The 16,257-nt window shown below is 45.8% G+C and overlaps 2 protein-coding genes across 3 annotated transcripts in view; one reads left to right on the top strand and one right to left on the bottom strand.

Annotated features, from left to right (window-relative positions):
* Positions 1–16,257, bottom strand: part of LOC309524643 (uncharacterized protein) — a 189,885-nt gene that overhangs the window by 27,694 nt on the left and 145,934 nt on the right. Inside the window, exons 4-6 of the mRNA XM_082209442.1 lie at positions 13,916–14,230; positions 4,531–4,845; positions 1,727–2,041 (exon numbers count right to left, since the gene is read on the bottom strand). Of these exons, the coding sequence (XP_082065568.1) occupies positions 1,727–2,041; positions 4,531–4,845; positions 13,916–14,230 (945 nt within the window). The remainder of the gene's footprint in view (positions 1–1,726; positions 2,042–4,530; positions 4,846–13,915; positions 14,231–16,257) is intronic.
* LOC309525168 (uncharacterized protein) overlaps positions 1–16,257 on the top strand; it is a 115,329-nt gene that overhangs the window by 34,718 nt on the left and 64,354 nt on the right. The window lies entirely within an intron of this gene.

Genomic DNA, 16,257 nt, shown 5'->3' with positions numbered 1-16,257 from the left:
CCAGAATACTGCCTAGACACCTCAAAGGGACTTGCTACAAAAGCAGAATCTGGGTCCCTGCAAGTGATTGTATCCTCAATATTACTGAGAGAACTATTGGGGGATCCACCTTTGGGCCAGTATATAAAAAGATCTCACACTGCCTATAAGGTGTGCTAGACATCAAGGACACAACTGAGGAAGAGAAGGAAGTCTTTTTCGTTGCCTTTACCACCACAAAATAGGCTTGACAGTGAGCACACAATTGGGTTTGATTGTATTTATTGGGAGTCTTCGCCCACTTGCATTATTGCCATCTTCCCGCTTGCTCCATTGCCCTCAGCTATTGGGTTCAGCAAGCTGGAAGCCACGAGAGGAAGAGTGGATTTCTATGGACTACAGCAACTCCCCCCCCCCCCCCGATCCTCCAGGTCTGCTCTAATGCTGCGCTGAAAACCTAGAAGGAATTAAGTGTGAGAGGCAAATTCTCCTTGTTGCCCCACTCAGGTCTCAGTTATAGATGGAGCATAAGGCGGCAAGCATTCCTCCCTCCAAGATCCATTTTATTATTCCTACAACAATGTGAGGTGGGCTGAAGAGCTAGTGACTAGCTAAGGATCACACAATTATCTTCATGTCTGAGCAGGGATTTGAACCTTGATTTTCTCAGTTCTAGTGTGACGCTCTGACCACTTATCCACCCTGGCTTTTAAAAGTAAAGGTAAAGGGACCCCTGACCGTTAGGTCCAGTCATGGACGACTCTGGGGTTGCGGCGCTCATCTCGCTTTACTGGCCGAGGGAGCCGGCGTACAGCTTCCGGGTCATGTGGCCAGCATGACTAAACCACTTCTGGCGAACCAGAGCAGCGCACGGAAATGCCATTTACCTTCCGACCGGAGCAGTACCTATTTATCTACTTGCACTTCATGCTTTCAAACTGCTAGGTGGGCAGGAACAGGGACCGAGGAACGGGAGCTCACCCCGTCGCGGGGATTCGAACTGCCAACCTTTCGATTGGCAAGACCCAGGCTCTGCGGTTTAGAGCACAGCGCCACTCGCATTCCCTACAAAAACTGACAACCACCCTAAATAGAGTTCCTTCCATTGCTAGTCATAGCAGACCCATTCAAATTGACAGAAGTGATTAACATAGGTCCATTCATTTCAGTGAGTCTATCTGAGTAAAAAGTATTTGGATACAGTCCATAATACATCGCTAGTGATCTGTGGTTCTTCTTGGTGGGTCACAAGCTATTTGCAAGCCTATGGATTCAACTGCTGACCTCTATAGCAGGTTTTAGTTTTGTATTTGCTTTTTAAGAAAAATATCCATGCCATGAATTAGGGGCTGAATTGTATCAGATATGGGGAGCTGGTAGCAGGGAATGGATTGATATATTAGAAATGATCATCCTAGAGGAACCTTCTAGTATGCAGAAGTTTTCAGAAGGACAAATCATGGAAAGTGCAGATAGAAGGCAACTTATTAATGGTATTCATATGAAACTATGAATAAGACAAAATGGATGGTGTCTTAAGAGATACATGATTTCATTGCATAATGAAGGGCACCTTTGTCCAGAAACAAAAACTCTAGGAGCATCCTCAAGCAACACCTTGAATCTGGGAAACCTCTAAAGCTCCTTGAACAGAACAAATACATAACAAACAGAAATGAATAAAAGGAACCAGTGTCTCCTCCCCCAGTGGCTGTGAATCTAGATGTCAATCACATCAGAAACTTACCAGGTATATTAAGGAAGAACTGAAGCACACAGGATCCATTATGCTGATGAACAAGCTGGTACTCTCCAGCGAGTCCTTCATAAGCATTCTTGATAGAAAGGCCACTCTCAGATCTATAGAATTGCTCTTCATACGTGTTGACACTGTGATTCAGGTGCCCCTTGTCTGTGCTCAAGATGTATTGCCAAGAAGAGGAGGAGTGGTTCTTCTTGTACAAAGCAAGACTATTGGAATGGTTCAATATATTATTAGGAATGATCGTCCCAGATGCACCTTCTGGTATGGAAAGATTAGCTGAAGGGCACTGCCCAGGGTCTAGAAATTAAAAAAGATGCATTTATTTAAAATAGGGCAAGAGTAGCTATCAAAATAGTAGGGAAGCATGATATGATAATACGATGCAAGAAATGTGTTTTTGTTTTATTGCAAACTATCCTGAGATCTGTACTCTTACCTTACCATACATCAGTATACAGGTGTGTGTATTCCTACTATCTTGTTACTTCTTTGTTTATGCTTTCAACTCCCTTTCCTTCTTTCTCACTTTGTCTTTTAATAAATAAAATTCTTATAATAGAATATTTTTATATTTTTAAAAAACCTACCCTGAGATTTTATGGAGAAGTGTGGGTAGGAAATTCTATTATTAATAATAATAACTGACAGGAACAAATGCAAACCAAAAAGAAATTCATGCAAGCAGCTGTCCTCACCCTGACCTCTTCCCCCAACCCCACCCCCAGTGGTGAATCCATTTGACAGTAACTTCAGAACCTCACCAGGTACACTAAGGAAGACTCGATGGAAACAATTTTTTCTCAAAATATCTTTAAGTTGGTATTCTCCAGCAAGTTGTTTGTTGGTGTTATTGATAAAGAGGTCATTTCCCCATAGATAGAAGTGTTTCTTGAATGAGCTCTTGTAGAATTGCGGTTCTCCTCCAGTTATGACTAAAATGTCAACATCAGGATCAGATGAACTGCTCTTATGAATTAAAATTAAAATGTTGGGATAACTGGAAACATTAGCAAAGATCATCCCAGATGAACCTTCTGCTATGGAGACGTTAGCACAAGGGCAGTGTGTGGAACCTGGAAGAAAATGAGGGCAACTCATTAATAGAATTCTACCACTAACCAGACAGATTAGATCTTTTAATAAATAAAATTCTTATAATAGAATATTTTTATATTTTTAAAAAACCTACCCTGAGATTTTATGGAGAAGTGTGGGTAGTAAATTCTATTATTAATAATAATAACTGATAGGAACAAATGCAAACCAAAAAGAAATTCATGCAAGCAGCCGTCCTCACCCCCACCTCTTCCTCCACCCTCAACCCAAGTGGTGAATCCATTTGACAGTAACTTCAGAACCTCACCACGTTGGAAGCTCCTGCCTATTTATTTATATACCGCTTGATTGTTAAAAACAAACAATCCCACAAAGCGGATTACAAAAGATTAAACCGGCAAAAGCAAGCAATACTTGAAAACATACATAAGTCAAAATACTCAAGCATATCAAAATTACCTCAACTATCTAAGCATTTGGGTAGGCTTGTCTCATCAAGAATGTTTTTCCTGGCACTGAAAAGTGTATGGTGAAGGCATCTGCTTCATCTCAACAGGCAGGGAGTTCCAAAGTCTAAGGAAGTGCTGCCACACTAAATGATTGAGTTATTACAGATGCAGAATGGATATTATGTAGCACTAGTGTACCATAGCATACCATAGCAGACCTGTTGAAATTAACAGATGTGATTAACATAGGTCCATTCATTTCAGTGAGTCTACTCTGAGTAAAAAGTATTTGGATACAGTCCATAATACATCGCTAGTGATCTGTGGTTCTTCTTGGTGGGTCACAAGCTATTTGCAAGCCTATGGATTCAACTGCTGACCTCTATAGCAGGTTTTAGTTTTGTATTTGCTTTTTAAGAAAAATATCCATGCCATGAATTAGGGGCTGAATTGTATCAGATATGGGGAGCTGGTAGCAGGGAATGGATTGATATATTAGAAATGATCATCCTAGAGGAACCTTCTAGTATGCAGAAGTTTTCAGAAGGACAAATCATGGAATGTGCAGATAGAAGGCAACTTATTAATGGTTTTCATATGAAACTATGAATAGGACAAAATGGATGGTGTCTGTAATGGGAATTGTAGTTCCTTGTGTGTAAGTCACTGACTTCTCTGAACTGCTTGTTTGGTTAAACCTTTCCCTAACTGAAGCGCTCTCATGTGCGTCTGCTTCAGTCGCTGGCAGAATCCGTTAGTGGGTGTTTCCTAAATTTTTTCCAACATAAGAATTCTTCGACAGCCAGTCTCCTCCTAGCCTCTCTGCGCGGAAGCCTTCTGCGCAGAGTAGGCATGCCCAGAGGTGGTCCGGCACTCTCCCCGCGGATCTCACTGGAAGAGTCCCTGAGCCTTCCCTCCAAAGCGCTCTCCCCCTCCCCTTTCTTCTTGGTGTCACTTTGATTTCCTTCCCCCTCGGAACCTCTCTCTCTCTCCTTCCTGGTTCCCTCTCCTGCACTATCGGGGCGACTTCTCTCTCTGCTGGTCTCCGATGTCAGTTCCCTGACAGTGTCTTAAGAGATACATGATTTTATTGCACTATGAAGGGCACCTTTGCCAGAAATAAAAACTCTAGGAGCATCCTCAAGCAACACCTTGAATCTGGGAAACCTCTAAAGCTCCTTGAATGGAACAAATACATAACAAACAGAAATGAATAAAAGGAACCAGTGCCTCCTCCCCCAGTGGCTGTGAATCTAGATGTCAATCACATCAGAAACTTACCAGGTATATTAAGGAAGAACTGAAGCACACAGGATCCATTATGCTGATGAACAAGCTGGTACTCTCCAGGGAGTCCTTCATAAGCATTCTTGATAGTAAGGCCACTCTCAGATATATTGAATTGCTCTTCATACGTGTTGACACTGTGATTCAGGTGCCCCTTGTCTGTGCTCAAGATGTATTGCCAAGAAGAGGAGGAGTGGTTCTTCTTGTACAAAGCAAGACTATTGGAATGGTTCAATATATTATTAGGAATGATCATCCCAGAGGCACCTTCTGGTATGGAAAGATTAGCTGAAGGGCAGTGCCAAGGTTCTAGAAATAAAAAAAAGATGCATTTATTTAAAATAGGGCAAGAGTAGCTATCAAAATAGTAGGGAAGCATGATATGATAATATGATGCAAGAAATGTATTGTTGTTTTGTTGTAAACTACCCTGAGATCTGTACTCTTACCTTACCATACATCAGTATACAGGTGTGTGTATTCCTACTATCTTGTTACTTCTTTGTTTTTGTTTTCAACTCCCTTTCTTTCTTTCTTTCTCACTTTGTCTTTTAATAAATAAAATTCTTATAATAGAATATTTTTATATTTTTAAAAAAACCTGCCCTGAGATTTTATGGAGAAGTGTGGGTAGGAAATTCTATTATTAATAATAATAACTGACAGGAACAAATGCAAACCAAAAAGAAATTCATGCAAGCAGCTGTCCTCACCCTGACCTCTTCCCCCAACCCCACCCCCAGTGGTGAATCCATTTGACAGTAACTTCAGAACCTCACCAGGTACGCTAAGGAAGACTCGATGGAAACAATTTTTTCTCAAAATATCTTTAAGTTGGTATTCTCCAGCAAGTTGTTTGTTGGTGTTATTGATAAAGAGGTCATTTCCCCATAGATAGAAGTGTTTCTTGAATGAGCTCTTGTAGAATTGCGGTTCTCCTCCAGTTATGACTAAAATGTCAACATCAGGATCAGATGAACTGCTCTTATGAATTAAAATTAAAATGTTGGGATAACTGGAAACATTAGCAAAGATCATCCCAGATGAACCTTCTGCTATGGAGACGTTAGCACAAGGGCAGTGTGTGGAACCTGGAAGAAAATGAGGGCAACTCATTAATAGAATTCTACCACTAACCAGACAGATTAGATCTCACATCTTAAGATACAAAAAATGGCACCTTTGCAATTGCACATTTGGTAAAGGTCATATTACACTTGTTGAAGGCAGTTTGGAAGCTTACAGGATCCCATCATCTTTGGGGGGCAGACTATCCTCATTGGCATGGCAGGGTGGCTATCTAAAGAACTTTCAACTGAGTTAAGATTTAAAAAGGATGTGTACAAAAAATGGAAAAGGGGGGAAGCCACCTGTAGTGGTTGGGAGTTACTCGTGCGTAATCCTGCCCCGTTTGAGCATTGGATTGCCTGGTTAAACCCTCCGGACTGCACAGCCCATCTCAGCGTGGCTGCGCTTAGTCACTCGTAGAGTCTGTCTGTGGGCGTTTCTTAAAGCGCTGCCAACATAAGAGTTGTTTGACGCCTAAGCGTCTCCGCCTCTCACTGCGCGGGAGTCTCCTGCGCAGGGTGGGCGTGGGCAGCGGGGTGCTTGGGCTCTCCTCACTAACTTCCAACGAAGAGTCCTGGAGCCCCTGCACCTCCCTGTCCCGTTGCTCTCCTGGATCCCTGGTGTTACACTCATTCTCTTCCCCTCTTTCCCAGCTGAATCTCCCCCTAGCGCTAGGACCTTCTCCTGCAGAATCAGAGACCCTCTCCTTCTCCCGTGCCTCTGATGTCAGTTCCCTGACATCCACCTCCCTCCCAGGGCCTCCTTCACTCCCCCTCCCACCTGTGGGCTCTATTGTAGCCTCTGCTCTGGACGGTGAGCCAAGAAAACCCCGGAATGAGCTGTCCTCCTCATCTGTGGGTGCGAAAACCTCTACCCAATCATTCTGCCTCTCGCTCACGTAGCAGCGTAAGTATTGCTGGAGTACGCTGTTTGCCCTTTCCGCTTGCCCATTGGTTTCTGGGTGTCTTGTGGTCGAGAAGCTGACCTCGACTTGCAGTAGGCTCATGAGCTTTCTCCAGAACCGGGAAGTAAATTGTTTTCCGCGGTCTGACAGAACCCTCAAGGGGGCGCCATGCAGCCTGAAAATGTGTTCTACAAACAACCGTGCCGTTTCTTCCGCCGTCACCGCATGTGAACAGGCGATGAAATGGCACATTTTGGTTAGCAAGTCGACTACTACCATCACTGCTGTTTTCCCCCTCGATTTGGGCAAATCCGTCATGAAATCAATTGACACCACCTCCCAGGGTTTGTTGGGTGTGGGTAAAGGTTCCAGCAAACCTGCTGGTACAGTGCGTTCCCCTTTGGCCCTCTGGCAGTGGTCACACCCTCTTACATATTCGCGTACATCTTCCCTCACCTGTGGCCACCAAAATTGTCGCGTCACTAGCATCATGGTTTTGTGTTGCCCAAAGTGCCCCGCTGTGGGGGTGTCATGTAGTTGCTTGAGTACCCTTCTTCTTAGAGCCTCCCCCGGTACGTACATCGCCCCCCTGTAGTACAACACCCCTTCCTTCTCTTCGAACCCCTCTGGTGCTTCCCTCCCCTTTTGGAGTTCCCTGATTTTTGTTCGTGCGAATTCATCGTCCCTAGTGAGTCCTGCCAGTTCTCTCGTGCCCACTAGAGTACCCCCACACACCCATCGGTCCTCAGGTATGACGTGTCGGGTCTCCGGCGGCCCCTCTCCTTCAAAGTACTCTGGTTTCCGCGAGAGCGCGTCTGCTCTCACGTTTTGCTTGCCTGGCACATACTGGATTTCGAAGGAAAACTTGGAAAACTCCTGCGCCCAACGAATCTGTCTCTGGTTGAGCACCCGTGCTGTCCGCCAATATTCCAAGTTCTTGTGGTCTGTGCAGACCTGGATCTTGTGCTGCGCCCCTATCAGCAAATGGCGCCACCGACGAAAGGCGGCGTAAATTGCTAGCAGTTCTCGGTCGTACATGGTGTAGTTTTGTTCCGACTTGCTCAGCTTCCGCAAGAAAAAGGCGCACGGTTTCCATTCTTGCTTGTTCAGTCCTGGCTGCAACAGAACTGCCCCGATGGCTCTGTCTGACGCGTCCGTCTCCAACCTCAGTGGTTTCTCCAAATCCACATGTAGTAATTGTTCTTCCGACGCGAACGCCTTCTTCAATCTTTCAAAGGATTGCTGGGCTTCCTCCGTCCACACAAACTTTCTTTTACTACTGAGACAGTCCGTGATTGGCGCCGTCAAGTGTGCAAAGTTCTTGATGAACTTCCTGTAGAAATTGCCAAAACCTAGGAACCTCTGCACATCCTTTCGTGTCTTTGGGGTTTTCCACTCCAATACTGCTTGCACCTTGCTTGGGTCCATCGCTAAGCCTTTGTCAGATAACTTGTACCCCAGGAACTCCACCTCTCGGGCATGAAACTGACATTTCTCTAGCTTGACCCACAACTGGTGTTTCTGCAAGCGTTGTAGCACTTCCCTGACATCTCTCACATGTTGCTCCTCATTTTCTGAATATATCAAGACGTCGTCCAGGAATGCTACACAGTTCTTGTAAAGCAGAGACCCCAACACGTGGTGCATGAACGCTTGAAAACAGGTGGAGCCTGACTGTAATCTGAAAGGCATAATGAGATATTCAAAGGCCCCCAGGGGTGTGAACATGGTGGTCTTCCACTCATCTCCCTCTCTCATTCGGATTAAGTTGTAAGCCCCCCTAAGGTCTAGCTTGGTGAAAATCTTTCCCTTCCTCACTCTCGTCAGAATGTCGTCAATTCTGGGCATAGGGAAAGTCACAGGTTCTGACACCAAATTTACCCCCCGGAAGTCCACGACCAGCCTCGGTTTATCAGTGTCCTTTTTGTCCACAAAAAATACTGGACTGCCCCCCACTGCCTTTGACTCTCTTATAAACCCTCTCTTTAGGTTCTTGTCGATAAAGTCCCGTAACTCCTTCATCTCCCTGTCTGACATGGCATACAACTTACCCACCGGCACCTGCGCCCCAGGGAGCAAATTGATCTGGCAATCAAACGGCCTGTGGGGTGGCAGCCTATCTGCCTCCTTTTCACTAAAAACCTCCTTCAGATCAGCATATTGTGGTGGCACCTTCCCTTTACCCTCCACTGCAGTGCTTGCCACTCTGGCTACGCTCATCCTTGGCGTTTCCACTCCTACGCAGTGCTGCAGGCAGTAGTCAGACCCAAAGCTGACGGTCCTCTGATGCCACGCCACCACCGGATCATGTTGCGCTAGCCAGCTCATCCCTAATATTATTGGGGGACCCGCTAATGAGGCAACGTGGAAGGCGATTGTCTCTGAGTGCCTAGACACTCTCATTCTCATTGGTGGGGTCTGGTGGGTAACTCCCTCCCCAATCAGTTCCCTCCCATCAATGGTGGTGACTTGCAGAGGTGCATCCAAAGGTAGCAGGTGAAGCTGATGCTCTAAGGCAAAGTCCCTGCTAAAAAAGTTGCATGAGCTTCCTGAGTCCAGCATACCCTGAACCTTCACTGGGTGCCCATTTGGGAGTTCAAGCACCACCTCAATGGCAATTGCTGCTCTTGGAGAATCTGGTTTGGGCACATTCATTGGTTGTTGGCTCGGCTGCTGTGCCCGCTGATTGGCAGCCAAGCGTTTCCGTTTCCCTGCTCTGGAGTCTGGGGTTCCTCCTCCTCGCCCCCCACGGCCCCCACCATCCCTTGCCAGGCTTTTCTTTGTGGGCAGACTCTGGCAAAATGTCCTGGCCATTGGCAAAGGAAACATTTCTTGGTCGTTTTTACATCCTTTCCCTCCTTTTTGCGACTCTCGCTGGAGTTTGAAACTTCCTGGGTGCGCGCACCGCCTATTTCCATTGGCTCCGCTGGCGGGGAAGGCTGCCTAGGTATTCTAGGAATGCGGTAGTCATGACAATGCTGCTCTCTCCCTTCCCACCTCTCTTGAGCTCGCGCTTCCTGTCTTACGCCAATCGCAAGGGCTGCCTTGGTCAGCTGATCCATAGACTGTGGGCGGGGTGCGCGCGAAAGCTCGTCTTTGACCGTTGGTGACAACCCCTCCTCAAATAGCATTTGTATGGGTTCCGAGTCCAGCTGCCACCCCAGGCGATGCACGATCATGGCAAAACGTGACCAATAGTCTCTAACTGACCCTTCTCCCTGCTTACAGCTCAGCAGTTCCCATTTGGTCACACTCTGTTGCACATCGCTACTGAACATAGCATCCATCGCCTCAAAGAATTTCGATAGATTCTCCATGGCATCATTCTGCGTCACCATAAGCAGTCGAATCCACTCTCTCGCCCCGTCCTGCAAGTACCCCACAATATAAGCAACTTTGGCTGCGTCATTTTCAAAATCGTTTTGCTGCAGCTTCAAGGCATATTCTATTTCTGTTCTAAACGCCCCATACTCTTGGGGCTTTCCCCCAAACTTGTGCACCAGTCCCGGTACCTTCCTCGCTATGGGGGTGGGTTTCCCCTGAGCATCCAGCGACCGTCGTTCGTCCAGCCTCGCCGTCAGGATGGCTATGTGCTCTTCCAAATCGCGGTTTCTCTCCTCCAGCGATTGGCCTCCAGCTGCCCCTCTCGTGGCTCCGACTTCTCCGGTCTTACTCATGATGCTCCCTTCTGCTTGTTGCGCACGAGCAACTTTCAGTGACAGACAGACTGCTGTAGTGGTTGGGAGTTACTCGTGCGTAATCCTGCCCCGTTTGAGCATCGGATTGCCTGGTTAAACCCTCCGGACTGCACAGCCCATCTCAGCGTGGCTGCCCTTAGTCACTCGTAGAGTCTGTCTGTGGGCGTTTCTTAAAGCGCTGCCAATATAAGAGTTGTTTGACGCCTAAGCGTCTCCACCTCTCACTGTGCGGGAGTCTCCTGCGCAGGGTGGGCGTGGGCAGCGGGGTGCTTGGGCTCTCCTCACTAACTTCCAACGAAGAGTCCTGGAGCCCCTGCACCTCCCTGTCCCGTTGCTCTCCTGGATCCCTCTTTCCCAGCTGAGTCTCCCCCTAGCGCTAGGACCTTCTCCTGCAGAATCAGAGACCCTCTCCTTCTCCCGTGCCTCTGATGTCAGTTCCCTGACACCACCAAAGAGGAATTCAAACAAATAGCCAGCACGTGTAGACACAAAGTCAGAAAAGCTAAAGCACAGAATGAACTCAGGCTTGCTAGAGAGGTTAAAAGCAACAAAAAAGGCTTTTATGGGTATGTTCGTAGTGGCAGCTAAAAAAGCCAATGCAATTCTGGGCTGCATCAATAGGAGTATAGCATCTAGATCAAGGGAAGTAATAGTGCCACTGTATTCTGCTCTGGTCAGACCTCACCTGGATTACTGTGTCCAGTTCTGGGCACCACAATTCAAGAAGGACACTGACAAACTGGAACATGTCCAGAGGAGGGCAACCAAAATGGTCAAAGGCCTGGAAACGATGCCTTATGAGGAACGGCTAAGGGAGCTGGGCATGTTTAGCCTGGAGAAGAGGAGGTTAAGGGGTGATATGATAGCCATGTTCAAATATATAAAAGGATGTCACATAGAGGAGGGAGAAAGGTTGTTTTCTGCTGCTCCAGAGAAGCGGACATGGAGCAATGGATCCAAACTACAAGAAAGAAGATTCCACCTAAACATTAGGAAGAACTTCCTGACAGTAAGAGCTGTTCGACAGTGGAATTTGCTGCCAAGGAGTGTGGTGGAGTCTCCTACTTTGGAGGTCTTTAAGCAGAGGCTTGACAACCATATGTCAGGAGTGCTCTGATGGTGTTTCCTGCTTGGCGGAGGGTTGGACTCGATGGCCCTTGTGGTCTCTTCCAACTCTATGATTCTATGATTCTATTCTATGATTCTATGATTCTAAGTTCGGTTCACCCTCTGTGCCCCAGGTGCCAGCAAATGCCACATCGCTCCTGCTACTTGGTTGAATACAACATTTTACAAACTTGTCTTAAGAGTCCTTACACTTTGAGGCATATACTTGCAACACTGAACTAGCAAATCTAGTTCCACACTTTTCCTGGTTTCTTTACTTTTCTACTGAATCGCAAATTCCAAAATTTGTAATCTTCAAATTTCTTCCTCTGTTAATTTCTATTAACAGATGTTGAAAATGGTCTGTGTGAAAGACGTGGGGCTGTGATACAGTCAGTAAAGGACTGCCTGCTAGTGGATGCAGGATTGGGTTACAACCATAGGCTGTGGGGCGAGGCTCTCCTGACAGCAAACTTTTTGATTAGTAGAACCTGGTCTAGCTCTATAAAATATATTCCATATCGTGTGTTGTTTGGGAAAGAACCAGAGTGGACAATGCTCCATAACTGGGTTTCTTGGGCACATGTAAACATTCCCAAAGCTCAGCACCAGAAAGGGGGCGCTAGACCGCAGAAACTGTGGTTTGTGGGATATCAGTCCTATGGCAAAGGGTGGCGTTTCAATCTACGCCCAGGACACGTGGTTCTGTCACAAAGTGCAGACTTCGCTGACCAGGACAGATGGACTGTGATCCATGCCAACCCAGATTGCCTACTGCCGCTTCAAGTAAGAGAAGAAGAAGAAGAAGAAGAAGAGTTTGGATTTGATATCCCGCCTTTCACTCCCCTTCAGGAGTCTCAAAGCGGCTAACAATCTCCTTTCCCTTCCTCCCCCACAACAAACACTCTGTGAGGTGAGTGGGGCTGAGAGACTTCACAGAAGTGTGACTGGCCCAAGGTCACCCAGCAGCTGCGTGTGGAGGAGCGGAGACGCGAACCCGGTTACCCAGATTACGTGACTACCGCTCTTAACCACTACACCACACTGGCTCTCAGAAGAAGCTTCTTCTCAGCCATTGGCAACACAGGAGCAGGATGAGGAGGCACAGAGTTCCCCAAAAGATGTGGCAATAGATAATACTTCAACCTCTAGAGGAAGAGGAAGAAGAGCCAGAGATAAGGGGGGAAGAAGAAGTAGTTGTGCCTAGGCGCTCCCAGCGTTCAAACAAGGGTGTACCTTCTCAGCGTTTGACCCTAGGAGGAGTGAAAGTATGCAATGTGAGTTGTGTGGAACCACAAAGTTATAATGAAGTCTTAGACTTACCCCCTGGAGAACGTGCTTTGTGGGAACAAGCCATGAAAGAAGAAATGGACTCTTTTAAACGTAACAAAGTGATTGAGGTCATAATGACGCCACCTGGAAAAGGGGGGAAACCACCAAAGAGGAATTCAAACAAATAGCCAGCACGTGTAGACACAAAGTCAGAAAAGCTAAAGCACAGAATGAACTCAGGCTTGCTAGAGAGGTTAAAAGCAACAAAAAAGGCTTTTATGGGTATGTTCGTAGCAAAAGGAAGAACAAAGAAACAGTGGGGTCACTCAGAGGATAAGATGGTGAAATGCAAACAGGGGACACAGAAAGGGCTGAACTCCTCAATGCCTTCTTTGCCTCAGTCTTCTCCGATAAGGAAAACAATGCCCGACCTGAAGAATTTGGAGCAAATGATTCAGCAAAGGAAACACAGCCCAGAATAACTAAGGTGATCTGTGGTTCATCTTTTCATCTTTTAATAAATAAAATTCTTATAATAGAATATTGTTATTTAAAAAAAAAAACCTGCCCTGAGATTTTATGGAGAAGTGTGGGTAGTAAATTCTATTATTAATAATAATGACTGATAGGAACAAATGCAAACCAAAATGAAATTCATGCAAGCAGCCGCCCTCACCCTGACCTCTTCCCCCACCCCCAGTGGTGAATCCATTTGACAGTAACTTCAGAACCTCACCACGTTGGAAGTTCCTGCCTATTTATTTATATACCGCTTGATTGTTAAAAACAAACAATACCGCAAAGCGGTTTACAAAAGATAAATCGGTAAAAGCAAGCAATACTTGAAAACATACATAAGTCAAAATACTCAAGCAGATCAAAATTACCTCAACTATCTAAGCATTTGGGTAGGCTTGTCTAATCAAGAATGTTTTAGGGGCTGAATTATATCAGATATGGGGAGTTTGTAGCAGGGAATGGATTGATATATTAGAAATGATCATCCTAGAGGAACCTTCTAGGATGCAGAAGTTTTTAGAAGGACAAATCATGGAAAGTGCAGATAGAAGGCAACTTATTAATGGTATTCATATGAAACTATGAATAAGACAAAATGGATGGTGTCTTAAGAGATACATGATTTCATTGCACTATGAAGGGCACCTTTGCCCAGAAACAAAAACTCTAGGAGCATCCTTCCTTGAATCTGGGAAACCTCTAAAGCTCCTTGAACAGAACAAATACATAACAAACAGAAATGAATAAAAGGAACCAGTGTCTCCTCTTTCAGTGGCTGTGAATCTAGATGTCAATCACATCAGAAACTTACCAGGTATATTAAGGAAGAACTGGAGCACACAGGATCCATTATGCTGATGAACAAGCTGGTACTCTCCAGCGAGTCCTTCATAAGCATATTTGATAGTAAGGCCACTCTCAGATATATTGAATTGCTCTTCATACGTGTTGACACTGTGATTCAGGTGCCCCTTGTCTGTGCTCAAGATGTATTGCCAAGAAGAGGAGGAGTGGTTCTTCTTGTACAAAGCAAGACTATTGGAATGGTTCAATATATTATTAGGAATGTTCGTCCCAGATGCACCTTCTGGTATGGAAAGATTAGCTGAAGGGCACTGCCCAGGATCTAGAAATAAAAAAAGATGCATTTATTTAAAATAGGGCAAGAGTAGCTATCAAAATAGTAGGGAAGCATGATATGATAATACGATGCAAGAAATGTATTTTTGTTTTGTGCACAGGGCCAGACCCCCACGGCATGGGGTGAGCTCCGTGGGTCCTCCAAGGAGTCTGCCTGCTTCCTCACATTCAGCCACCCTACAGCTGAGGGCGAGGCAGCAGGCGGACCACCGCATCTCTCCTGGAGGCACTGCAGGTCCCGCCGTGAGTGCCGCCAGGCATTTTGTCACCCCCCTTAGTGGTGACAGCCAGGGCAACCTGCTCCCACTGCACCCCCCTTCCTCCGCCCCTTCATACTCATTCTCCACCTTGTGTCAATAAGACTCTAGCCACAGTGGTGGCATATAATAATAAATTCTTTTGCTTTTTAGGGACTTCGGTTGTTACCATTCCCAAGAAGAATGCCTCAGCCTTTTTTGAGGAAGGTTTTCTTTTTTAATATCTTTTTTAATTTAGTGTGGCAACATCAACACGTTGGAAGTTCCTGCCTATACACACACACACACACACACACACACACACAACTTGATTGTTAAAAACAAACAATCCCGCAAAGCGGTTTACAAAAGATTAAACCAGCAAAAGCAAGCAATACTTGAAAACATACAAAAGTCAAAGTACTCAAGCAGATCAAAATTACCTCAGCTTTCTAAGCATTTGGGTAGGCTTGTCTAATCAAGAATGTTTTTAGCTGGTGCTGAAAAGTGTACAGTGAAGGCATCTGCTTCATCTCAACAGGCACGGAGTTCCAGAGTCTAAGGAAGTGCTGCCACACCAAATGGTTGAGTTATTACAGATGCAGAATGGATATTATGTAGTACTAGTGCAGTGGTCGTTTAACCAGCCCACGAGGTGCCCCCAAACTGAGCCGCCCACTCGGCAAGTTCCCGCGTGCTGTGCTAAACCAGTGCAGCATGGCACAGGGACTCACTTCCATGGCACAGAAAATTGAGTCTGTGCATGTGCATATGCTGGAAATCGCATCTGCACAGACACAAATGCCAAAAATTGTGGGCATGCGCACTTATGTGCACGCACAATCCGGCCCACAAAGGGATCTCCACTGGAGTGTACCGGCCCAGGCAAGGTAAACCTTGCTGACCCCTGCACTAGTGATATCAGGCAGGCAGCTTCCCTGTATTCTTTTCAGCACCTTCTGAAGATATTCATACTTAGACATATTTAGGCAAGCGTACTTGGTTATTTGAGGGACGCGGGTGGCGCTGTGGGTTAAACCACAGGGCCTAGGGCTTGCCGATCAGAAGGTTGGCGGTTTGAATCCCCGCAACGGGGTCAGTTCCCGTTGCTCAGTCCCTGCTCCTGCCAACCTAGCAGTTCTAAAGCACGTCAAAGTGCAAGTAGATAAATAGGTACCGCTCCGGCAGGAAGGTAAACAGCGTTTCCATGCACTGCTCTGCTTTGCTACCCCTGAGTTGGTCACGACTGGACCTAATGGTCAGGGGTCCTTTTACCTTTACCTTTACCTTTACTTGGTTATTTAGGATGTTTTATGAGTTTTAATTTGCTCCAGTCCATTTTATTGCACTTTTAAATGGTTGTAACTTTTTAGTGATAATTTTATTGCTCTATCTTTTTTATAGGGTTTCTACAATCCAGTGTTATATGAATTTTATGAAGTAAATAAATAAATTCAGTGCAACACACCCGCAAGTAAACTGCAACTGTTTTTCTTATTCCTGCTATTTCTTAATCCCTAAAAGCCTTCCACCTGAAAGCGTATTTTGCCCGGGGCAGCCACACAATTGAGTTAGCTGGGGTGTGAACTCAGCTTTTTCTGGGCAGCATGCCATGCTCAGCTGTGGAAGTGGAAAAGTATTTAAGAGAACTGTCATGTACTGTAATGTGAGCTGAATCTCTTAATAGCCCAACAGCTCTGCTGTTTACTCACTAGCATGAGTGAGGAGGGATAATATTAAAACAATATATTCTCTCCTACCTTCCTTAACATCCTCA

This window comes from Podarcis vaucheri (genome assembly GCF_965113315.1).
Source record: "Podarcis vaucheri genome assembly, chromosome: 2".
In the NCBI taxonomy this organism is placed as follows: Eukaryota; Metazoa; Chordata; class Lepidosauria; order Squamata; family Lacertidae; genus Podarcis; species Podarcis vaucheri.
Note: the sequence above shows the minus strand (reverse complement) of the source record. Positions and strands in the feature narration are given on the sequence as shown.